General features: G+C 43.3%; 1 protein-coding gene across 1 annotated transcript in view; it reads left to right on the top strand.

Annotated features, from left to right (window-relative positions):
- The first annotated feature begins 74 nt into the window (after positions 1–74).
- LOC118400249 (ethanolamine kinase 1-like) overlaps positions 75–22,371 on the top strand; it is a 38,277-nt gene continuing 15,980 nt past the window's right edge. Inside the window, exons 1-5 of the mRNA XM_035796917.2 lie at positions 75–581; positions 12,539–12,676; positions 12,901–13,022; positions 15,398–15,538; positions 18,310–18,452. Of these exons, the coding sequence (XP_035652810.1) occupies positions 378–581; positions 12,539–12,676; positions 12,901–13,022; positions 15,398–15,538; positions 18,310–18,452 (748 nt within the window). The 5' untranslated portion in view covers positions 75–377. The remainder of the gene's footprint in view (positions 582–12,538; positions 12,677–12,900; positions 13,023–15,397; positions 15,539–18,309; positions 18,453–22,371) is intronic.

Raw genomic sequence — 22,371 nt, 5'->3', positions numbered from 1 at the left:
ACCATAGCGCTGAAGAAGACTCTCTGGTGCTCTTCGGCTCCACTCGGACAAACTCGGCTTAAACAGTGTGCGTGCTCCCCGTCCGCGGGTTGGAGTGCTGTCGTCACACAAATCTTTGGTTGTCATTCCCGGAGCCCACCGGTGTGCGTGTCGAGCATCGGATGATTTCGCGAGGGCGGTGCCAAGTCGGAGGAAATCGTGTCGTGGACTGACCGGCTCCTGAGAAAACCGAAGAGGATCTCACCGGTAGTTGCATCTTCTTCATAAGCGCCGTTGCTTTTCACACCGACAAGCCCCTGTTTTAGCTAGCTCATTTGCTAACCAACGTTAGCCGTTTATACCAACCAGCTCATAAAACAACTGTTAGCTATTTTTTTATGTCCCGAATTCCAGAAATATCTGTTAATTATTCGAAACGGAAAATTAACCACATTATGGAGACTGAGATACACGTGCCCGTTGGGTCGCCGGTAATTCGAAAATTCCCGATTTTCGTGGAGGAAAATAATGTAACGGATGGAGCAATGAAGCTGATAAAGCAGCTTCGGCCAGCGTGGGACATGAACCATGTCAAGACCAAGGTAAGGTTGACAATTCTCCACTGAATGATGCGCCAATGGTCCAACATCACTAGTTGGCTAGCTAGCTAAAGTTAGCATAGCTATCAGACCAGCCCCTTGATATATTCCTCGCCTTGAGCATACATTTTATCATTGGCTTCTCCTGCATTTAGTTTGCAGTTAGGTATTCAAGCTGAGATGAAAGTTAGTGGTGTTAGCTAGCTGACGTTAGCTTGGTTGCGCCCTGGGAGTAGTAGTAGCTAACTAACTAACCACTTTGATGGTTCTTATGTCGAATGAATAAGACATTTTCGTGTCAGTCTTCAGTGCTCCATAGATATATTGATAGAAATGTCATATGCCTCTCTCTCTCTTTCAAGACGTGACGTATTTAAAAGAGACCGTTACAACAAATATAGCTATTGATAACTAACCCCCTTTGTCTGTGGTTACAGAAAGTGTGTGTGTGGATGAAATGTGTCCAGTAATCTGTATTTGTCAGTGACCAGCTGGCAATGACGTGAGGGTCAGGCAGCATTGATGACGTTAACATTAGACAGCAGAAATAGAGCCTGGCTGTATGTATTAGCTCAAATCCCCTATCTAATTGACATTTTCCACTGCCCTGATAGCTTCTTGTAAATACAGGCACCTTGAAAGCTGTCCACTCAGGTAAGATGGACATGGCAGTGGCAACGCTGTGTGTCTGGAGGATTACAATACCCTGTGAGAGTCACCCATGGTCTGGTGACCACTTCATATCCCCATCCAAATTGCCTCACTCCTGACCCCAGACACACACCTAATTTTGAATTCACACAAGACACAACTCACCCCCAACTGCATAGGCACACAAACACGCCTCACTCTTATCTCCATACAAACTGGAATTGATGTCCATTGATACACCTAGCTAGGCCTATTTATTACCATGTTTGTGTGAATTACTTTGACCCTGTCATGTTTAGGGTTCCTGTCAGTCATTCGGGGGAAATGCATTATTCATTGGCACTAAGCAGTAGGTAGGCCTGCTATCGGGTGGCGCTTGTCTCCTGCCCAAATGTCAGCAGTTTTATGGCAATGTGTTGACATGTTAGATATATGACATAGGCTACCAAGTCTCACGTCAGTATTAGATGTTCATCCGTGTTTATAACGTCAAATTTCCAAGTTGTTCCAAACGTCAAATTTCAAAGTGTTTAAGGCTAAAGTTAGGCATGAACTCCAAATGGTTAACATAAGGGTTAAGGTTAAAATAAACATGTAAAAAAAAAAATTATATTGCTGGATTTGAATTTGGGACCTTTGGAATCAGAGGCAGATGCTTAAGCTCATCCGCCATCTCTGTCCACAAGTTAAACTTACTTGAAGGTAACAGCACCCAATATTGCCGCTAGTGGCCGGTTTCCACGTCAGCTCCTGACGTCCTCAGACATGGATGAAGTCGAATACTGACTTATATCACGGGTGACCTGGCTGGAGATATGATGATGACACTAATGATACATGACACACTGGTTTCATTGGGGCCTTGCTAGTGAGAGTAACTTCCCACTCCTCTTCTAGTGCTGACAAATCTAACTCCCCAGTCATTCTGGGTTGTTTTGTACATTGAGGCCAGAATGTGACTGTCCCTGCTGGATATTTACGTGTGTGTGCCTAACCTAATCTGGGCTGGTCACCCCTTTTGCCCTGTAACTGAGATCGTGACACTGTTGACCGCCCGACACAGCTTTTCTCAATGGGAGCCACCCAAACAGGCTTTGTCTGCCTGCATTTGTCCCTTTAACCCACACAGCCCCAATACAGCTGCCCCCCCCCAGGCATGGGAACATGCCAACTCTGAGAAAGAGAGAGGACAAATTGAGAGACGGAGACTTATAGAGAGAGAGAGAGAGCTGGAGGACAGATGGAGAGGGAGACAGATATGGAGGGAGGCAGAATGAGTCCAACATATACGGACGGAGGGAGACTGGGAGAGTGAGAAACTGGGGGGGGGTCGGTCAAGTCCAGTCCCAAACATCCAGCCATCTATCCCTGAAAACACCAGATGCTGCCAACACCAACAGCCCAGTCACACCCCATTCCAATTCTTTGAGCTTACAGCTGCTTATTATCACACGTTAATGCCATGTGGCCTTCTGCCTTACTCTGATGTGGGCATGCAAGAGCTATTAAGTCACTTTTTATGTTCGATAAATGGCCTCATCAATGGATAGAAACTTTGTTTCACTTTTAAGCTTAGCCACAATAAAGTAATTGCCTACTAAGATATGCAGACATTTTGTTCTCATTCAAAGAACATGTCACCTAAAAGTAGAATGTTTGTTAGTAGTTTCCTCCGTTGTGTTGGCGCTTTATTACCTGTGACATGTGGAGCAACACACCACACACACACAATGGTGCAGGATGATCACAGGTTTTAGTGGTGCATTGTGAACTGGGTATGTGTAGACGGTCACGAGATAAATAATTCATTCATAAAGGCAGTGTATGTGTGTGTGGTTGTGACATGGTGCCAGTGTGCCCATCTCTCTAGTCAACCATGCCAGGAATGCCAGCTATCTTGGGGTGGGTGGCCAGAGAGCGGGCCAGTGTCTATAAGGCTAGTCTCTCTGTGGTCTGTTTAGCTGTCAAATCACTAGTCAGGGATTGTCCACATTCCAGTGAACATAAATATGGTCAGTTATTAGCTATTGGGTGCATCTCAATGGTGTGAACTGTTTGTAAAGGAAAGGAAAATAGAAAAGAAAGCCACACTTGACTAGAGACTACAGATGCAGACCATGGGTTCCCATGTGTTACTTTCTCCCCCAACAGTAATCATTGAATGATGTGGCTGTCACTGATAATGCAACCAACTGGGCCATTCCACCTCAAAAAGCACAAGAGGATTTCCACACCCACAATCTCAGTGTTCTGTTAGAGAAGATTAGCATTCCTGCAAAATTATTTTGTTGAAATATAATTAGATCTTTGAGACATTACGCTAATTGATTGCACCCAAATTGGCTATTTTAATTTCTAGGATTTATATAATATTCAATAATTATAGTACCGAACATCCGATTTGAACCAAACTTTTTTCTAACAAAGAGAAAGACTTGAGGAATCCAAAGAAGTTGTCAAAAGCCACCCACAGACCCCTCAACACCAATCCCACCCCAACAACAAGTATATCGTATCACTTCTCTGTTTAACCTCTCTGGGATATATGTGGGACACTATCCAGAGCGCCAAATTCAAAGAAATTACTATAAAATCCAACTTTTATTAAATCACACATGCAAGATAGCAAATTAAAGCTACACTTGTTGTGAATCCAGCCAACATGTCAGATTTCAAAAAGGCTTTTCGGCGAAAGCAATCGATGGTATTATCTGAGGATAGCAACTCCTTAAACAAAGAGAGAAAGCATATTTCAACCCTGCAGGCGCGACACAAAACGCAGAAATAAAAATATAGTTCTTGCCTTACCATTGACGAGCTTCTTTTGTTGGCACTCCAATATGTCCCATAAACATCACAAATGGTCCTTTTGTTTGATTAATACCGTAGATATATATGCAAAATGTCTATTTATTTGGCGCATTTGATCCAGAAAAACACTGGTTCCAACTTGAGCAACGTGACTACAAAATATCTCAAAAGTTACCTGTAAACTTTGCCAAAACATTTCAAACTACTTTTGTAATACAACTAGGCATTTTTTAATGTAAATAATCGATAAAATTGAAGACTGGATGATCTGTTTTCAATACAGGAGTAAAACAAACTGAAGCATGCTTTCTGGTCACGCTCCTCTAACAGTACACTTCAAGTGACCCTCGTTCAAGATGGCCGTACTTCTTCATTACGCAAAGGAAAAACCTCAACCAATTTCTGAAGACTGTTGACATCCAGTGGAAGCGATAGGAACTGCAAGAAGGTCCCTTAGAAATCTGCATTCCCAATGAAAAGAGTTACGACAACAATCTGAATGGTTTGTCCTTGGGGTTTTGCCTGCTAAATTAATTCTGTTATACTCACAGACATGATTCAAACAGTTTTAGAAACTTCAGATTTACTAATAATAAGCATATATTATCTTCTGGGGATGAGTAGCAGGCTGTTGAATTTGGGCATGCATTTCATCCGGATGTGGAAATACTGCCCCCTGTCACCAAGAAGTTAACAAGGAGTATGGCGCTGCGGCTCGGAGTATTGTTTCATCCTATATAATGTATTCTCTTTATTTCAACAAAATAATGTTTCTAATTACAGGAATGATTTCAGAACAATCTGAGATGGTGGGTGTCATGGCTTGCGGAAATGACCCTTCTTCCTTGTCTGGGAGAAGTTAAACAAGTAGCCTACCTGTAAAGCCCTTGCCCTTTGGCCCAGTAGTTAAGCTCCAGTGTAACCCAGAATACTGTTACTGGGCAATTGCAAGGGGTTCCACGTGATCAGGTGTGCTTGCGGTCTCAATTAAATACAGTAGGCTATAGCCTATGCACGGGCGCAGAGGCACAGGGCAGTTATCCTAAAAAGTAGGCTATAAAGTGCAAGACTCTCCAACTGCTTGCCTCAAATTATGTGTAGTCTGTTGGCTGATATTCCCAGTAATACCAATAGCCGAATAAAATGGGCCATGTGAGAATCTGGTAATTTAACCTATTTCTTAGGTTTTTTAAATGTTTTATGTACACTGCTCAAAAAAATAAAGGGAACACTAAAATAACACATCCTAGATCTGAATAAATGAAATATTCTTATTAAATACTTTTTTCTTTACATGGTTGAATGTGCTGACAACAAAATCACACACAAATGATCAATGGAAATTTATCAACCCATGGAGGTCTGGATTTGGAGTGACACTCAAAATTAAAGTGGAAAACCACACTACAGGTTGATCCAACTTTGATGTAATGTCCTTAAAACAAGTCAAAATGAGGCTCAGTAGTGTGTGTGGCCTCCACGTGCCTTGATGACAATGCCTGGGCATGTTCCTGATGAGGTGGCGGATGGTCTCCTGAGGGATCTCCTCCCAGACCTGGACGAAAGCATCCGCCAACTCCTGGACAGTCTGTGGTGCAACGTGGCGTTGGTGGATGGAGCGAGACATGATGTGCTCAATTGGATTCAGGTCTGGGGAAAGGGCGGGCCAGTCCATAGCATCAATGCCTTCCTCTTGCAGGAACTGCTGACACACTCCAGCCACATGAGGTCAAGCATTGTCTTGCATTAGGAGGAACCCAGGGCCAACCGCACCAGCATATGGTCTCACAAGGGGTCTGAGGATCTCATCTCGGTACCTAATGGCAGTCAGGCTACCTCTGGCGAGCACATGGAGGGCTGTGCGGCCCCCCCCAAAGAAATGCCACCCCACACCATGACTGACCCACCGCCAAACCGGTCATGCTGGAGGATGTTGCAGGCAGCAGAACGTTCTCCACGGCGTCTCCAGACTCTGTCACGTCTGTCATGTGCCCAGTGTGAACCTGATTTCATCTGTGAAGAGCACAGGGCGCCAGTGGCGAATTTTCCAATCTTGGTGTTCTCTGGCAAATGCCAAACGTCCTGCACGATGTTGGGCTGTAGTAAGCACAACCCCCACCTGTGGACTTTGGGCCCTCATACCACTCTCATGGAGTCTGTTTCTGACCGTTTGAGCAGAAAAATGCACATTTGTGGCCTGCTGGAGGTAATTTTGCAGGACTCTGGCAGTGCTCCTCCTTGCACAAAGTCGGAGGTAGCGGCCCTGCTGCTGGGTTGTTGGCCTCCTATGGCCTCCTCCACGTCTCCTGATGTACTGGCCTGTCTCCTGGTAGCGCCTCCATGCTCTGGACACTATGCTGACAGACACAGCAAACCTTCTTGCCACAGCTCGCATTGATGTCCCATCCTGGATGAGCTGCACTACCTGAGCCACTTGTGTGGGTTGTAGACTCAGTCTCATGCTACCACTAGAGTGAAAGCACCGCCAGCATTCAAAAGTGACCAAAACATCAGCCAGGAAGCATAGGAACTGAGAAGTGGTCTGGTTACCACCTGCAGAACTACTCCTTTATTGGGGGTGTCTTGCTAATTGCCTATCATTTCCACCTGTTGTCTATTCCATTTGCACAACAGCATGTGAAATTGATTGTCAATCAGTGTTGCTTCCTAAGTGGACAGTTTGATTTCACAGAAGTGTGATTGACTTGGAGTTACATTGTGTTGTTTAAGTGTTCCCTTTATTTTATATGAGCAGTGTAGTTGCGGAGTCCATGTAATCCTAGATTCAGATCATTCAGGCAAAAAAAAAACATCACTCAGATAGGCCAGTCGTGTGAGAAACTCGTCATCGTGCAAGCTGTCAGACAAGTGAAAATGATGGTCAGTAAAGAACTTTAAGCTAGTCTCTCAATTTTAAAAAACGTGTCAATACTTTGCCCCTTGATAACCAGCGCACTTCTGTATGTTGTAAAAGCGTTACATGGTCGCTGGCCATATCATTGCATAGTGCAGAAAATACACAGAGTTCAGGGGCCTTGCTTTAACAAAGTTAACCATTTTCACAATGGTGTCCAAAACGTCTTTCAAGCTGTCAGGCCTTCCTTTGGCAGCAAAAGCCTCTCGGTGGATGCTGCAGTGTACCCAAGTGGCATCGGGAGCAACTGCTTGCACGCACGTTACCACTCCACTATGTCTCCCTGTTATGGCTTTTGCGCCATCAGTACAGATATCAACATGAGCAGCAGCTACGTTTGGCTACATACAAACCGTTAGTGGAATTCCCAGAGAGAGTAACAGTTAATGTGATTGGATGTTAATTATTTGACTATGCTACCTGTATTTGACATTGTGTTTATTATTTAGCTCAACACTAGATTGTTTAATGTTATTTGTGGCAGTGAAACGAGGCTACTCAGGCGAGAAAAAAACACAATCCAATTTAAAAAAAAAAATGTAAATCACATTTTTATTTGGTGTACCCCTGAAGGCATTGTGTGTGTACCCCCCAGTTTGGGAATACCTGGTATAGATAATAGAACAAAAACGAATTACATTTTTAAGAGATGTGATTTTTAGTTTATAAATACTTTGCTACAATGGCACATGTAGTTAGTTATATGCCCACCTCGTTCCTTTCTTTTGGCATCTGCATGTAATAAGTAGGGATGCACCGATATGACATTTTTGTCCAATACCAAAAATGTTTGTGGGCTTAAGCATTCTCATACAGTCAAATAGTTACACGGACACAGCATCTCAGTGCAAGAGGCATCACTACAGTCCCTGGTTCGAATCCAGGCTGTATCACATCCGGCCGTGATTGGGAGTCCCATAGGGCAGCACACAATTGGCCCAGCGTCATCCGGGTTTGGCCGGGGTATGCAGTCATTCACATAGTTAAATGAAGGTTACACATACATACCACAAAAAGTTATTTTATTGTCATTTACATATGTCCCTATCGTTTACTTACTTGCTGTGCTGTTTCGTTGTTCATTTGTTTCATTCTCAAACAGGATTTCATCATGCATGTCAAGTAGTGAAGTTTCAGCTCTGTCTGTCCGTGACCGCTCTTCCTCGGCGCGCAGTCACTGTGCCCGTTTCCATCTTGTCCAGCTGTGTACGTAACATTTCACGTAAACCCTGTTTGTCTGCATCGAAGTAGCGGTCCTTGTACCTAGCATCGAGCAGGGTGGCAACACAGTAAAGAGGCTCAGAGAATGCCACCGAATCGCTTGTTCACAGCTGAGTAATTTTGTAAGTTAACCCCACGGTCTGTGTCAGCAGTTTTGTTGAGCAGGCGTTTCAATGCCATGACAGGGTATCGCGTCTGCTGCAGACGCAGTTGACCTTAATTCTCAAGTCAGTCATTTGAATGGAGCTTGGAGTGATCATGTTTCCAAGTTTAAAACATGTTCTCAAATGCCATTGAAATGGCAGCAGCAGTATGAGAACCAGCACATTCTTGAGAATGAAATACGGCTTTCCTCAGTACGAAATCCTTGTCGACCCACTGTGCTATCAGACTCAGCATGTTCATGGGGATGACGTCGCTGGTCCAAATGTCAGTAGTGAGGCTAATAGCAGTGATGCTCATGGATGCGAGTTTCAACACTACTGTGTCACTCCAGTAAGATAACATCTAAAAAATATTGTGTAACGGGCTTGACCAGTCAGCGAAAGACAAAATCATCCACGGCAGAGCACAGTTGATTGTCAAGGGCAATGAACTCCATTATCTTGGCCTTAATGAATTTCGCCTTTTAGTTGTCTCGCTGAAATGTTCTTACTCTTTCAAATGACTGCTCGACTTCAACTTGTTTAGTTGTTGAAAGCATGCTCTTAGTATTTTATTGCTTTTGTTCTGTGTAGCGCTGTATTTTTCGTGGTGTCATTACATCATCTTGACCTCATGGCTTGGTGTTGGAGCTCTTCTCTGTCTGCATTAACAAGGACAACACACAGGTCTTTCCATTTTATTATTATTTTTGTGTGCAAATGAACTCAAGTTTATGACAATGTCAAATGTGGTTTTGCGAAGCATCTGAGTGAGGTACGTAGGTACTTTCCCCAAACGGATGACCCAAACAACTGGATTCGTTATCCCTTTCATGCCCTGCCTCCAGTCCACTTACCCGACATCTGAACAAGAGAGCCTCATTGAAATTGCAACAAGCGGTTCTGTGAAAATTGAATTTAATCAGAAGCCACTGCCAGATTTCTGGATTGGGCTGTGCTCAGAGTATCCTGCCTTGGAAAATCTCGCTGTTAAGACACTGATGCCTTTAAAAACACATACCTATGTGAGAGTGGATTCTCGTCCTCACGAACATGAAAACGAAATACAGGCGCAGACTGTATGTGGAAAGTTATTTAAGACCGACTCTCCAATACAACATTGCAGAGTTATGTGCATCCTTTCAAGCAGCTTTCTGTTTCGATTGGGTTATTTTGCCTAAAATCCATTAGGCCTAACTATAAAAAAAAAAAAAATGTAAACTCTGCATCTCTGCCCAGCCTGGCAAGAGTGGCCAAAAGGGTGTTTAGCATCCCCAGTGGCTCTGCAAGTGTAGAGAGGATATTCTCCACTGCTGACCTGCTCTTCAGACACCATCACATTAGCCTGAAGACAAAGACTGGCCAAACTCCTGTTTCTAAAAATGTATTCTAAAAATAAATTCAAAGGCTCTAAGTAATTATTCATTTGAATTTGTATTTAATTCTGTGTAAGTCACATCCTATATTTGAACTGTATAGACTATAATGATTTAATACCAAAAAAATGTTTAAATGCTGAGAGCTTCATGTCCCTACCAGCTTATTGTCGCACTCGCAAATGCTTCACAACTTATTTCTTTGTAGGCTATAGCCTTGAAGTAATATGGCCTACATAATTCCTTTTCATTCCTTAGGCTCCCTGTCTGGCTTCTGACCTATTTAGTGTTTATATGCTGTTCAATATGACATGTAGCATATTTGAAAGGATGTGCATGTCTTACATTCACCTTTTCATGTTTATTGAAATACTTTTCATTATGTAACCTTTATTTAACTAGGCAAGTCAGTTAAGAACAAATTCTTATTTACATTGACAGCCTACCCCGGCCAAACCAGGACAACGCTGGGCCAATTGTGCGCCGCCCTATGGGACTCCCAACGGCCGGATGTGGTACAGCCTGGATTTGTAGTGATGCCTTTTGCCCTGAGACGCAGTGCCTTAGACCGTTGCGCCACTCGGGAGCCCACTTGTTTGGTTTCAATACTTCAAAACCAAATGGTAGGTCCAGGAAGTCACAAAAATAGATGGTGGTTTGTTAAATTGGGATTTTTTTAAAATGAATGGAGCGAATTTGGAGCGAAGCGGTTTTTAGCAGAGTGGTTGGAATGGACCTGGAGGGTCCAGCCTCTCAACTCCGTTCACATACTGTCGAGAAGGAACCTGCAAGTAAGCATGTCATTGGACGGTGTATACCATGTGTATCCTGTACATACTGTATTAGTAATGAAACTTGTGACACCTATGATTTCCCATTGTGGCCAATTGAATTGCAGTCATTCTGTTACTGATTTTTCGGTCACTAACCAGGTTTCTATCCTCAGGTTTTATGCAAGTAAACTCATACCTTTTTATAAATAAAATAAATAAAAACACGACAGCTGTCATGGAAACAGGAAGTTTTGGTACAATTTTACAAATGCCAACAGATCATTTGTTTGTTTGCCTTTATGCACAAATATTAATATAATAACCATCATATCGAAGTAAATTTGGGAATTAAATAAGTTATGATGAACTTCACAGGGTGGTGAAAGTGCACTGATCTTGGTGCTCCTTTCCAATAATTTTTTAGGGTCTTATTCTGTTGACATGATCGATGCTTGACTGACGTTTGACAAATAAATATTCTCGCTCTTCTCCATAATAACCTCATGTAGACTATACCCTCAGTCTACCTGCACTGTATCTGTGAGCTCCATAATAACCTCATGTAGACTATAACCTCACAGCCTACCTGCACTGTATCTGTGAGCTCCATAATAACCTCACCATGTAGACTACCCTCACAGCCTACCTGCACTGTATCTGTGAGCTCCATAATAACCTCACCATGTAGACTATACCCTCACAGCCTACCTGCACTGGATCTGTGAGCTCCATAATAACCTAATGTAGACTATACCCTCACAGCCTACCTGTACTGTATCTGTGAGCTCCATAATAACCTAATGTAGACTATACCCTCACAGCCTACCTGCACTGGATCTGTGAGCTCCATAATAACCTAATGTAGACTATACCCTCACAGCCTACCTGCACTGGATCTGTGAGCTCCATAATAACCTAATGTAGACTATACCCTCACAGCCTACCTGTACTGGATCTGTGAGCTCCATAATAACCTCATGTAGACTACACCCTCACAGCCTACCTTTGTGTGCACTAGGTTATCACACATTTTTTTTTAAATGTATCCGCAAAAAGTCAATTTGGTGGAAACACCATTAGTGGGAAAATGCACATATCATCTTTGTCCGGATTCTTGAATTCGCATCAATCTGTTGCCAATTGAATGGAAACCTAGTTTCTGTTATCAATTTTGGTATGTGTGACGTGTTTTTAATCACTTAATACTTTTGTGTATGAATTATTATCAGTGAAAACTAACAAATTGGTATATCGACCTTAACTTGTTACTTCTGTGAACTTTCATAATCCTCCCTCATGAGGGAGAGAAATTATAAAATATCTGAAAGCTGTGTGGGTTTTGGTAACAATCACAAGACAATATTTCTTAAACTTACAGAAGGCAAATCATTTCTGCACAACTAAATATACATTTTGATATTACTTGGCAGGGGCCTTCAACATTGTATTTTTATGTATTTCTAATATTTTAAGACTTTTTCTAGTAGATGTTTTTAAGACCCTTTTACATGGACATGACCTACTGTTTCTGCTATCTCAGCTCAGGAGAAAGTCAGACCTTCTTTTAGGAATTCACTGTTGTGACTTAATATAATAATAATAATAATATATGCCATTTAGCAGACGCTTTTATCCAAAGCGACTTAGTCATGTGTGCATACATTCTACGTATGGGTGGTCCCGGGAATCGAACCCACTACCCTGGCGTTACAAGTGCCATGCTCTACCAACTGTGCTACAGAAGGACTTAACCTTCTCATGGTCATCTAGGCCTATGCTTTCTGATATGATTCCTGACAAGGACAGGCTTGTGCCTCATTATCTAGTGACAGTAAACTAGAGTAAACCCAATTAACGTTGGGATAATCTGAATTGCATACTCCTTGTGTCCTTTCATATCCAATGGGTTTTGAGGACATGAGGAGTATCCAATTGAAATTCTCCCAGAATCTCTCCCTCCCAGTCTCTCTTTTCAGACCTTCACTGGTGATTTTTCTTTTTGAATGGTTTTTTATTATTTTTAAAATTCTGTATTAAACCCTCTGTGTCTCTCCCCTTCTTCCTCTCTCAGCTCTTCACTGATGGGACCACTAATAAGCTGGTTGGTTGTTATGTGGAGGCGAGTCCAGAAGACGTGGTTCTGGTACGTGTGTATGGGAACAAGACGGAGCTGATTGTCGACCGAGACAACGAGCTCAAGAGCTTCCAGGTGCGTACACACGTTCTCTAACACACACCCTTCACAGTTCACACACTTGACACTTCAGAGCTTTCAGGTGCTTCACTAGAGGACATCTATGTAAATCAAACACCAGATTCTTCAGGATGTGCATCTACACTGGTAGCTAAGTTCAACTCCCTGTGCATGGACCCATGTTAAGGCTATTTCCTGGTCTGTCTTAGGCCACCCGTGTCTAATTTGTGTGTTCCTAGGTGCTGCATGCTAACGGCTGCGCGCCGCGGCTCTACTGCACCTTCCAGAATGGCCTTTGCTACGAGTTTATGCAAGGGGACGCCCTCGGAACACAGGACGTCAGGGATCCAACCATACTCAGGTGAGAACATGGTGCAGTCCAACAGGGACCCCTCCCTACTCAGGTGTGATGGTATAGGTGAGGTGTGGAGGTGCCTCTTAAACGGATGGGGGACAATGTTATTCGAAAACCCTCTTCAAGCTGATCCTGATATCTGTCTAGCCTGCAGGTAAGGCAGGCTTTGATCTGTACACCCTCAATTTCAACACCCTCAAACTCCTGCAGGAGTGTATAGTACACACCACTGTGTACTGCTCATTCATGTCCTTTCTCTCTCCAGCTCTTTCCAGGAAACCAGTATAGGAGAGCATCTTCAATGCTCTAACCTTGAGTTAGTGTGATACATGTTTTTCATCCATGGTCACACTGTTCTGCTGGGTTTATGGGTTAGTTTGAGTAAGATGTTACGGTCAGGACTTTGTTTATAGCAGACTGAACACGGCAGCACATGGTGCAGTGCTCCTCTGTTCTACCAGCAGACAGTGCTGAGCTAACAAACTGTAGCAAGCCAGCCTTTGATAAGCATACTACAGCCAGATCTGTGTAAGTGTCTACAGTCGTGGCCAAATGTTTTGAGTGACACAAATATTAATTTCCACAAAGGTTGCTGCTTCAGTGTCTTTAGATATTTTTGTCAGATATTACTATGGAATACTGAAGTATAATTACAAGCATTTCATAAGTGTCAACGGCTTTTGACAATTACATGAAGTTGATGCAAAGAGTCAATATTTGCAGTTTAGTCCCTTCTTTTTCAAGACCTCTGCAATCCACCCTGGCATGCTGTCAATTAACTTCTGGGCCACATCCTGACTGATGGCAGCCCATTCTTGCATAATCAATGCTATGAATTCGTCAGAATTTGTGGGTTTTTGTTTGTCCACCCGCCTCTTGAGGATTGACCACACGTTCTCAATGGGATAGAGGTCTGGGGAGTTTCCTGGCCATGGACCCAAAATATCAATGTTTTGTTCTCCAGGCCACTTTGCTATCACTTTTGCCTTATGCCAAGGTGCTCCATCATGCTGGAAAAGGCATTGTTAGTCACCAAACTGTTCCTGGATGGATGGGAGAAGTTGCTCTCAGAGGATGTGTTGGTACCATTCTTTATTCATGGCTGTGTTTTTAGGCAAAATTGTGAGTGAGCCCACTCCCTTGGCTTAGAAGCAACCCCACACATGAATGGTCTCAGGATGCTTTACTGTTGGCATGACACAGGACTGATGGTAGCGCTGACCTTGTCTTCTCCGGACAAGCTTTTTTTTACGGATGCCCCAAACAATCGGAAAGGGGATTCATCAGAGGAAATTACTTTACCCCAGTCCTCAGCAGTCCAAACCCTGTACCTTTTGCAGAATCTCAGTCTGTTCCTGATGTTTTCCCTGGAGAGAAGTGGCTTCTTTGCTGCCCTTCTTGACACCAGGCCATCCTCAAATTCTCTGCCTCACTGTGCGTGCAGATGCACTCACACCTGCCTGCTGCCATTCCTGAGCAAGCTCTGTACTGGTGGTGCCCCGATCCCGCAGCTGAATCAACTTTAGGAGACGGTCCTGGCACTTGCTGGACTTTCTTGGGCGCCCTGAAGCCTTCTTCACAACAATTGAACCGCTCTCCATGAAGTTCTTGATGATCTGATAAATGGTTGATTTAGGTGCAATCTTACTGGCAGCAAAATCCTTGCCTGTGAAGCCCTTTTTGTGCAAAGCAATGATGACTGCACATGTTTCCTTGCAGGTAACCATGGTTGACAGAGGAAGAACAATGACTCCAAGCACCACCCTCCTTTTGAAGCTTCCAGTCTGTTATTCGAACTCAATCAGCATGACAGAGTGATCTCCACCGTCCTCGTCAACACTCACACCTGTGTTAACGAGAGAATCACTGACATGTCAGCTGGTCCGTTTGTGGCAGGGCTGAAATGCAGTGGAAATATTTTTGGGGGATTCGGTTCATTTGCATGGCAAATAGGGACTTTGGAATTAATTGAAATTCATCTGACCACTCTTCATAACATTCTGGAGTATATGCAAATTGCCATCATAGAAACTGAGGCAGCAGACTTTGTGAAAATTAATATTTGTGTCATTCTCAAAACCTTTGGCCACGACTGTATACCATAGTAGACTACTGATGAGTCCAGAGAGACTGAGTCTCAAGACTGTCCTAAACCCTGTTTTCACCATGGAACTAGAATTAGAGGTCAAGCAGTCAAGTTAATACATTATCAGAGAAGGATCCAGGACCCAACGGTTTGTAGTGGATATGAGTAATTTTGGATGAGCACATTGTATTTTATTTCATTCATCAGAACAAACATGTTTGCATGAAAGGTGAGTACTGATATACTGTATTAAGTAGTGTGTGATATAGTGTCTAATGTGTATCTTCCTCCTTAGACTGATATCCAGGGAGATGGCTCATATCCATGCGATCCATGCACACAACGGCTGCATCCCCAAACCCAATCTGTGGATTAAGATGAGGAAATATTTCTCTCTGGTCGCTACAGAGTTCACCGACCAAGCCTCCAACACCAGGTAAGAGGACCCTGAAACGAGACACACACACACACACACCACACCAGGTAACCTGAAAACACAGAGGCTGAAGAAACTGGCTCAGACACACTTTGACCCCTCTTACTCAGAAGGGTCTTTTCATAACCTGGTTTATTGTTCATACATACTCAGTCGTCTGGGAGGATTACGCTTTATTCCCATGGTTATTAAGTCCTCTATACAGGCTCTTATATAAGTGTGATCATAACTACAGTGCAGGGTAGATGTGGATTAGGGAGCCAGAGGCATGTATTGGGATATCAGATGTTTGCATACCACTTAGTTTATCAGCCTGCCGAGAATGCCTGGGTAATGTAGCACACTGTGTCATTCAGCTATCCTGCCTCCACTGTACACACAGTCCTAGTCACACTCACACAAACGTAGACTCAACAACTGTGCCCAGAGAAGAGAAGGCTTCTGCCTTCTTGAGGGTGGGTGCTGGTTGCACAACTTGCTCCTATACCCAGCCAACAGCAGAGATCCTGGGCAGGCAGGCAGGGAGGAGAGAGCTGGGTGAAACTCTTAGAAACTGGGAGCTCAGTAAGCGAGCAGTGGCCTGGGTGCAAATGGTCCTCAGTGGGGATGGGCTATAGGGAGAAGCAGCAGTAGTATCATTTGGTGGTTGGTTACTAGTCGTAGGGAATATTCCCAATAGTAGTAACTATTGCTGTACTACTAATGGAAGAAAGTTAAAGTGGGAATCCCGGGATAGAGAGTTAACACAGTGGGAGTCGGTCAGTCCTCCCCCTTCCTTTCTACTCTGCCTCTTCAGGCTAACTCTGGATTAGCCCTTTAAGCCCATTACCACAGGAGAGTGGTCGCTCGATTGGCCGAGACAATCACCCTTGGAATGATCCCTTTCCTCTCAGCACTGCTCCTCTGGGCACTCTCAGGGTGAATACAGTACACACAAATTACCTTACTCTCTCTTACTCTCACGCAAACACACATACAGTACACACATACACACCAAGGTTTATGATAAGAAAAAATGGCGCCGGAAAAGTGACCGGGAAGATTTTAATTTATCGGACATTTGAGAAATGTACCGGTCATCTATATGGATTGGGTGCATTACCCATTAGGGTGTCCACCCACGCAGCCAGCGCCATCAATAAACCAGGGATATTTGCCAAATGAGCCATATTTACCTGTCCTTTAAAACAGCCTATAACAAATGACAAAAACACTTTTCTTGTGTTTCGATGTGTAGCATATGCAGAACTTTTATAGCGTTTTTGTTTTTTACTTTCCTAAAACAATAATTGTCCACCTCACGGTTCAGCTGTTGGAGATTTGAGCACTAAATGCATCAGGGCATTGCATTCATAGGCCTGTAGGCTTAGGCACTCTCTGTATGATATTGATTCCAAAAAATCTGTGTGTGTATATTTAAGCTTAGGCTCAGCCCCAGAGAGAGAGATCGCGATATAGGCGTACGGAAGGAGGATAATATGTTTTCTATAAAAATCTTTTTTTATAATGTTAGATTATAGGAGTAACACTGGTATGCCAAGAACATTCTACCTCAAGTTCAACTGTCGGAGTCAACTGTACACTGCCTTCATATCATACGCCTGCAACATAATAGGCTTATAGCCAGGGTAATAGTAAAAGTAAATCAAGCCATAGTTTATAGGGAAAATACGAGCAGGATATTGTATTGCGGCAAACACATTACAGTTGGAACTTTAATTTGGCCAAAGAAAATGGCTCAACAAAATGAAACAAAACACTTGCGAACTGGTTTAAACCTTCACAATATTGAACAGGCTATATTGCAGCAATTACTAAAAGGGCTAGTGCTTAATGCTTAATTAACCCAAAAAATGACAGCAATAGACTAATTATATTTTATTTTACAACCGGCTTACTTATATACCGATCTTAATCTAAATACAGAGCACACAATCAAAAAGACAGGTCGAACTTAATTTAGCCAATAAATGTTTAAACAGAATGGGGGGAAAAAACACATTTATCATATTTAAAGAACTGGTTTAGATTAATACAATGATAGTTATAATTAGTTATCACAATGAAGGCCTACAATGATAGTTATAATTTGTTTTAGCATTATTATTACTCTATGAAAACATTTTATAAAGTAAAGAAATTGCATCCTACTGTACCTGAATAGCGAGTTGCACACTAGCTTGCATTTTGCTGCGCCAACATTCTTGTTATCTTAGTTCACTACAATATTGAAACTTGTCCATACGGGGGAGATTCCCCTTCTAGACTTTTCACGATAGGCATACTCTAACTTTAATTTTACGTCCGTGAAAGGCCTCCATCTTCACAATCAACAGTAGCTCAACGCTCCTCTCTTGCTCTCTCTCTCTCTCTCTCTCTCTCTCTCTCTCAGCAGCAGGCTCATTTATGTAAGACAACCCGCAAGGAGTGAGAATGGTGCTGATGTGCAAAATTGGGATGTATGCACCTCTGGCTACAATTGTATTAGTTGGCTGCACTCCCTGTCTGATTTGAAATTCTACCGTTTTGAGAGAGACTAGTGTGTGTCTGTTTTTGTTCATTCTACAAAGTCCCATGCTCTGTTGGTCCAACAACACTGTATACACTTTGAAAACTTGGCAAAGCTATTTCAGTCACTCTAAATAGGGCCAACTTACTGTTGTTTTTATTTAACAATGAACATTGTGTCCTCGATAACAGTCACAGGGAGGAAACGGAGTCACTGATGTTAGTCTGAAAATGTGGACTCCCCCCACCACCCCTCTCTCTAGGATCCAGCAGGAGGTGCCCAGCCAGGCAGTGTTGGAGCAGGAGATGGTGTGGATGAAGGAGCACTTGTCAAAGCTGGGCTCTCCTGTGGTGCTCTGTCACAATGACCTGCTCTGCAAGAACATCATCCACAACAGCAAAGAGGGTGAGTTGGTTACAGCAACGTTAGAACATCATCCACAACAGCAAAGAGGGTGAGTTGGTTACAGCAACGTTAGAACATCATCCACAACAGCAAAGAGGGTGAGTTGGTTACAGCAACGTTAGAACATCATCCACAACAGCAAAGAGGGTGAGTTAGTTACAGCAACGTTAGAACATCATCCACAACAGCAAAGAGGGTGAGTTGGTTACAGCAACGTTAGAACATCATCCACAACAGCAAAGAGGGTGAGTTGGTTACAGCAACGTTAGAACATCATCCACAACAGCAAAGAGGGTGAGTTGGTTACAGCAACGTTAGAACATCATCCACAACAGCAAAGAGGGTGAGTTGGTTACAGCAACGTTAGAACATCATCCACAACAGCAAAGAGGGTGAGTTGGTTACAGCAACGTTAGAACATCATCCACAACAGCAAAGAGGGTGAGTTGGTTACAGCAACGTTAGAACATCATCCACAACAGCAAAGAGGGTGAGTTAGTTACAGCAACGTTAGAACATCATCCAGTCAAGGTCAAGGACCTCTATCACTGTATTTTTATAATTTTTGACAGTATTTGACAGTTTTGTTTTTGAATAATACATTCTAAATTTGCAAATTGAGTAGTGCATGAGGCTAGGGTGGCAATACATACATTCTAAGGGATTTACATGGATCTTTCTCCATTCTGACTGTTTTACAGTGCATTCGGAAAGTTTTCACACCCCTTGGCTTTTTCCACATTTTGTTACGTTACAGCCTTATTCTAAAATTGATTAAATAGTTTTTCCCTCATCAATCTACACACAATATCCCATAATGACAAAGCAAAAACAGGTTTTTAAACATTTTAGCTAATGTATCATTACAAAATTACCTTATTAACATGAGTATTCAGACCCTTTGCTATGAGACTCTAAATTGAGCTAAGCTTCATCCTGTTTCCACTCATCATCCTTGAGATGTTTCTACAACTTGATTGGAGTCCACCTGTGGTAAATACAAATCATGACCAATCAAATGAAAAGGCACCTGTTTATATAAGGTCCCACAGTTGATAGTGCATGTCAGAGCAAAAACCAAGCCATGAGGTTGAAGGAATTGTCCCTAGAGCCCCCGAGACAGGTTTATTTCGAGGTACTGATCTGGGGAAGGGGTACCCATTTTTTTTTTTTTTCAGCATTGAAGGTCGCCAAGGAAACAGTGGCCTCCATCATTCTTAAATGGAAGCCAAACTGAGCAATCGGGGGAGAAGGGCCTTGGTCAGGGAGGTGACCAAGAACCCGATTGTCACTTTGACAGAGCTCCAGAGTTCCTCTGTGGAGATGGTTGTCCATCTTGAAGGTTCTCCCATCTCTGCAGCACTCCACCAATCAGGCCTTTTATGATAGTGGCCAGACCGAAGCCACTCTTCAGTAAAAGGCACATGACAGCCCGCTTTGAGTTTGCCAAAAGTCAAAGATTCTCTGGTCTGATTGAACTCTTTGACCTGAATACCAAGTGTCACGTCTGGGAAAAAAAACCCTACTCCCCTACTGGGAGGCTAGTCAGTATCAAGGGAAAGATTAACTGAGCAAAGTACAGAGAGATCTTGGATGAAAACCTGCTCCAGAGAGCGCAGGACCTCAGACTGGGGCAAAGGTTCACCTTCCAACAGGACAACGACCCTGAGCACACAGCCAAGACAACGCAGGAGTGGCTTTGGGACAAGTCTCTGAATGTCCTTGAGTGGCCCAGCCAGAGCCCAGACTTGAACCCGCTCAAACATCTCTGGAGAGACATGAAAATAGCTGTGCAGCAACACTCTCCATCCAACCTGATAGAGCTTGCGAGGTTCTGCAGAGAATGGGAGAAACTCCCCAAATACAGGTGTGCCAAGCTTGCAGCATCTTACCCAAGAAGAGTCGAGACTGTAGTTGCTGCCACAGGTGCTTCAACATGTTTTTTTATTTATATATATATATGCAAACATTTCTAAAACCTGTTTTTGCTTTGCAATTATAGGGTATTGTATATAGATTGATGGGGGGGGGTCAATGTTAATACATTTCAGAACAGGGCTGTAATGTAACAACATTTGGAAAAAGTAAAGGGGTCTGAATACTTTCTGAATGCACTGTTCAATTAAACTTTAACCACATTTTTGTGGGCCATTTTCACCAATTTCTGCTTTTCCTGTGTTCATTTAAGATCATTTCCACACTGCCACATAGGACTGCACAATATTGGCTAAATATCTAGGCATTATTTTTAACCAAATGTTGCAGTTGTGATTTGACTTGCAATTTAGATCAAAACACTTGGGTGAACGGTTGGGATCATGAAAATAGAATGATTATAATTATATAGTTAAATTATACTAGTGGGCACTTTGAATACAGTGTTTGACATGGCAATGAATGAAAATGCCAGGGAGGAGTTATTGTAACAGGGTAGGAAACAGTGTTTGTCAGTGTTTCCTAGGGGATCCTATAATCTTTGGCTTCATTAAATTTCTCTTAGTTATTTCATGTAGCTAACACATTCATGCTTCGTCTATTCCTCTTTGGTTTCGAAGACACTGTTGCAAAAACAACATGCTGATTTAGGCCTGCATCATCATTGGTATCAGATTGGCTACGTTTGCTCTGACTTAGTTCATTTTATTAGCTAGCTAACGAGCTATTAGCATTAGTGGCGATTTAGCCACAAATTGTTAAGAAAATACAAACTAGCAGTTTACAGATGTAAGAAACAAACTAATAGTGTAATTATAGAACTCTAGTGGATTTATATTAACTCTTTAGAGCCCATAGCGTCCGTCAATGGCTTTTCTTTAAATTACTATAGCGGCCGCAAATGGCCTTGTTTTTCGAACAATACTATCTGTGTCAATATCGAAGATGTCGTTCCCATAGCAACGATAAAAACATTCCCTAACCAGAAACCGTGGATTGATGGCAGCATTCGCGTGAAACTGAAAGCGCGAACCACTGCTTTTAATCAGGGCAAGGTGTCTGGTAACATGTCCGAATATAAACAATGCAGCTATTCCCTCCGCAAGGCTATTAAACAAGCTAAGCGTCAGTACAGAGACAAAGTGGAATCTCAATTCAATGGCTCAGACACAAGAGGCATGTGGCAGGGTCTACAGTCAATCACGGACTACAAGAAGAAACCCAAGCCCAGTCACGGACCAGGATGTCTTGCTCCCAGGCAGACTAAATAACTTTTTTGCCCGCTTTGAGGACAATACAGTGCCACTGACACGGCCTGCAACGAAAACATGCGGTCTCTCCTTCACTGCAGCCGAGGTGAGTAAGACATTTAAACGTGTTAACCCTCGCAAGGCTGCAGGCCCAGACGGCATCCCCAGCCGCGCCCTCAGAGCATGCGCAGACCAGCTGGCCGGTGTGTTTACGGACATATTCAATCAATACCAGTCTGCTGTTCCCACATACTTCAAGAGGGCCACCATTGTTCCTGTTCCCAAGAAAGCTAAGGTAACAGAGCTAAACGACTACCGCCCCGTAGCACTCACTTCCGTCATCATGAAGTGCTTTGAGAGACTAGTCAAGGACCATATCACCTCCACCCTACCTGACACCCTAGACCCACTCCAATTTGCTTACCGCCCAAATAGGTCCACAGACGATGCAATCTCAACCACACTGCACACTGCCCTAACCCACCTGGACAAGAGGAATACCTGTGTGAGAATGCTGTTCATCGACTACAGCTCGGCATTCAACACCATAGTACCCTCCAAGCTCGTCATCAAGCTCGAGACCCTGGGTCTTGACCCCGCCCTGTGCAACTGGGTACTGGACTTCCTGACGGGCCGCCCCCAGGTGGTGAGGGTAGGCAACATCTCCTCCCCGCTGATCCTCAACACGGGGGCCCCACAAGGGTGCGTTCTGAGCCCTCTCCTGTACTCCCTGT

Source organism: Oncorhynchus keta, chromosome 21 (genome assembly GCF_023373465.1).
Source record: "Oncorhynchus keta strain PuntledgeMale-10-30-2019 chromosome 21, Oket_V2, whole genome shotgun sequence".
In the NCBI taxonomy this organism is placed as follows: Eukaryota; Metazoa; Chordata; class Actinopteri; order Salmoniformes; family Salmonidae; genus Oncorhynchus; species Oncorhynchus keta.
This window is presented reverse-complemented; position numbering and strand designations above follow the sequence as displayed.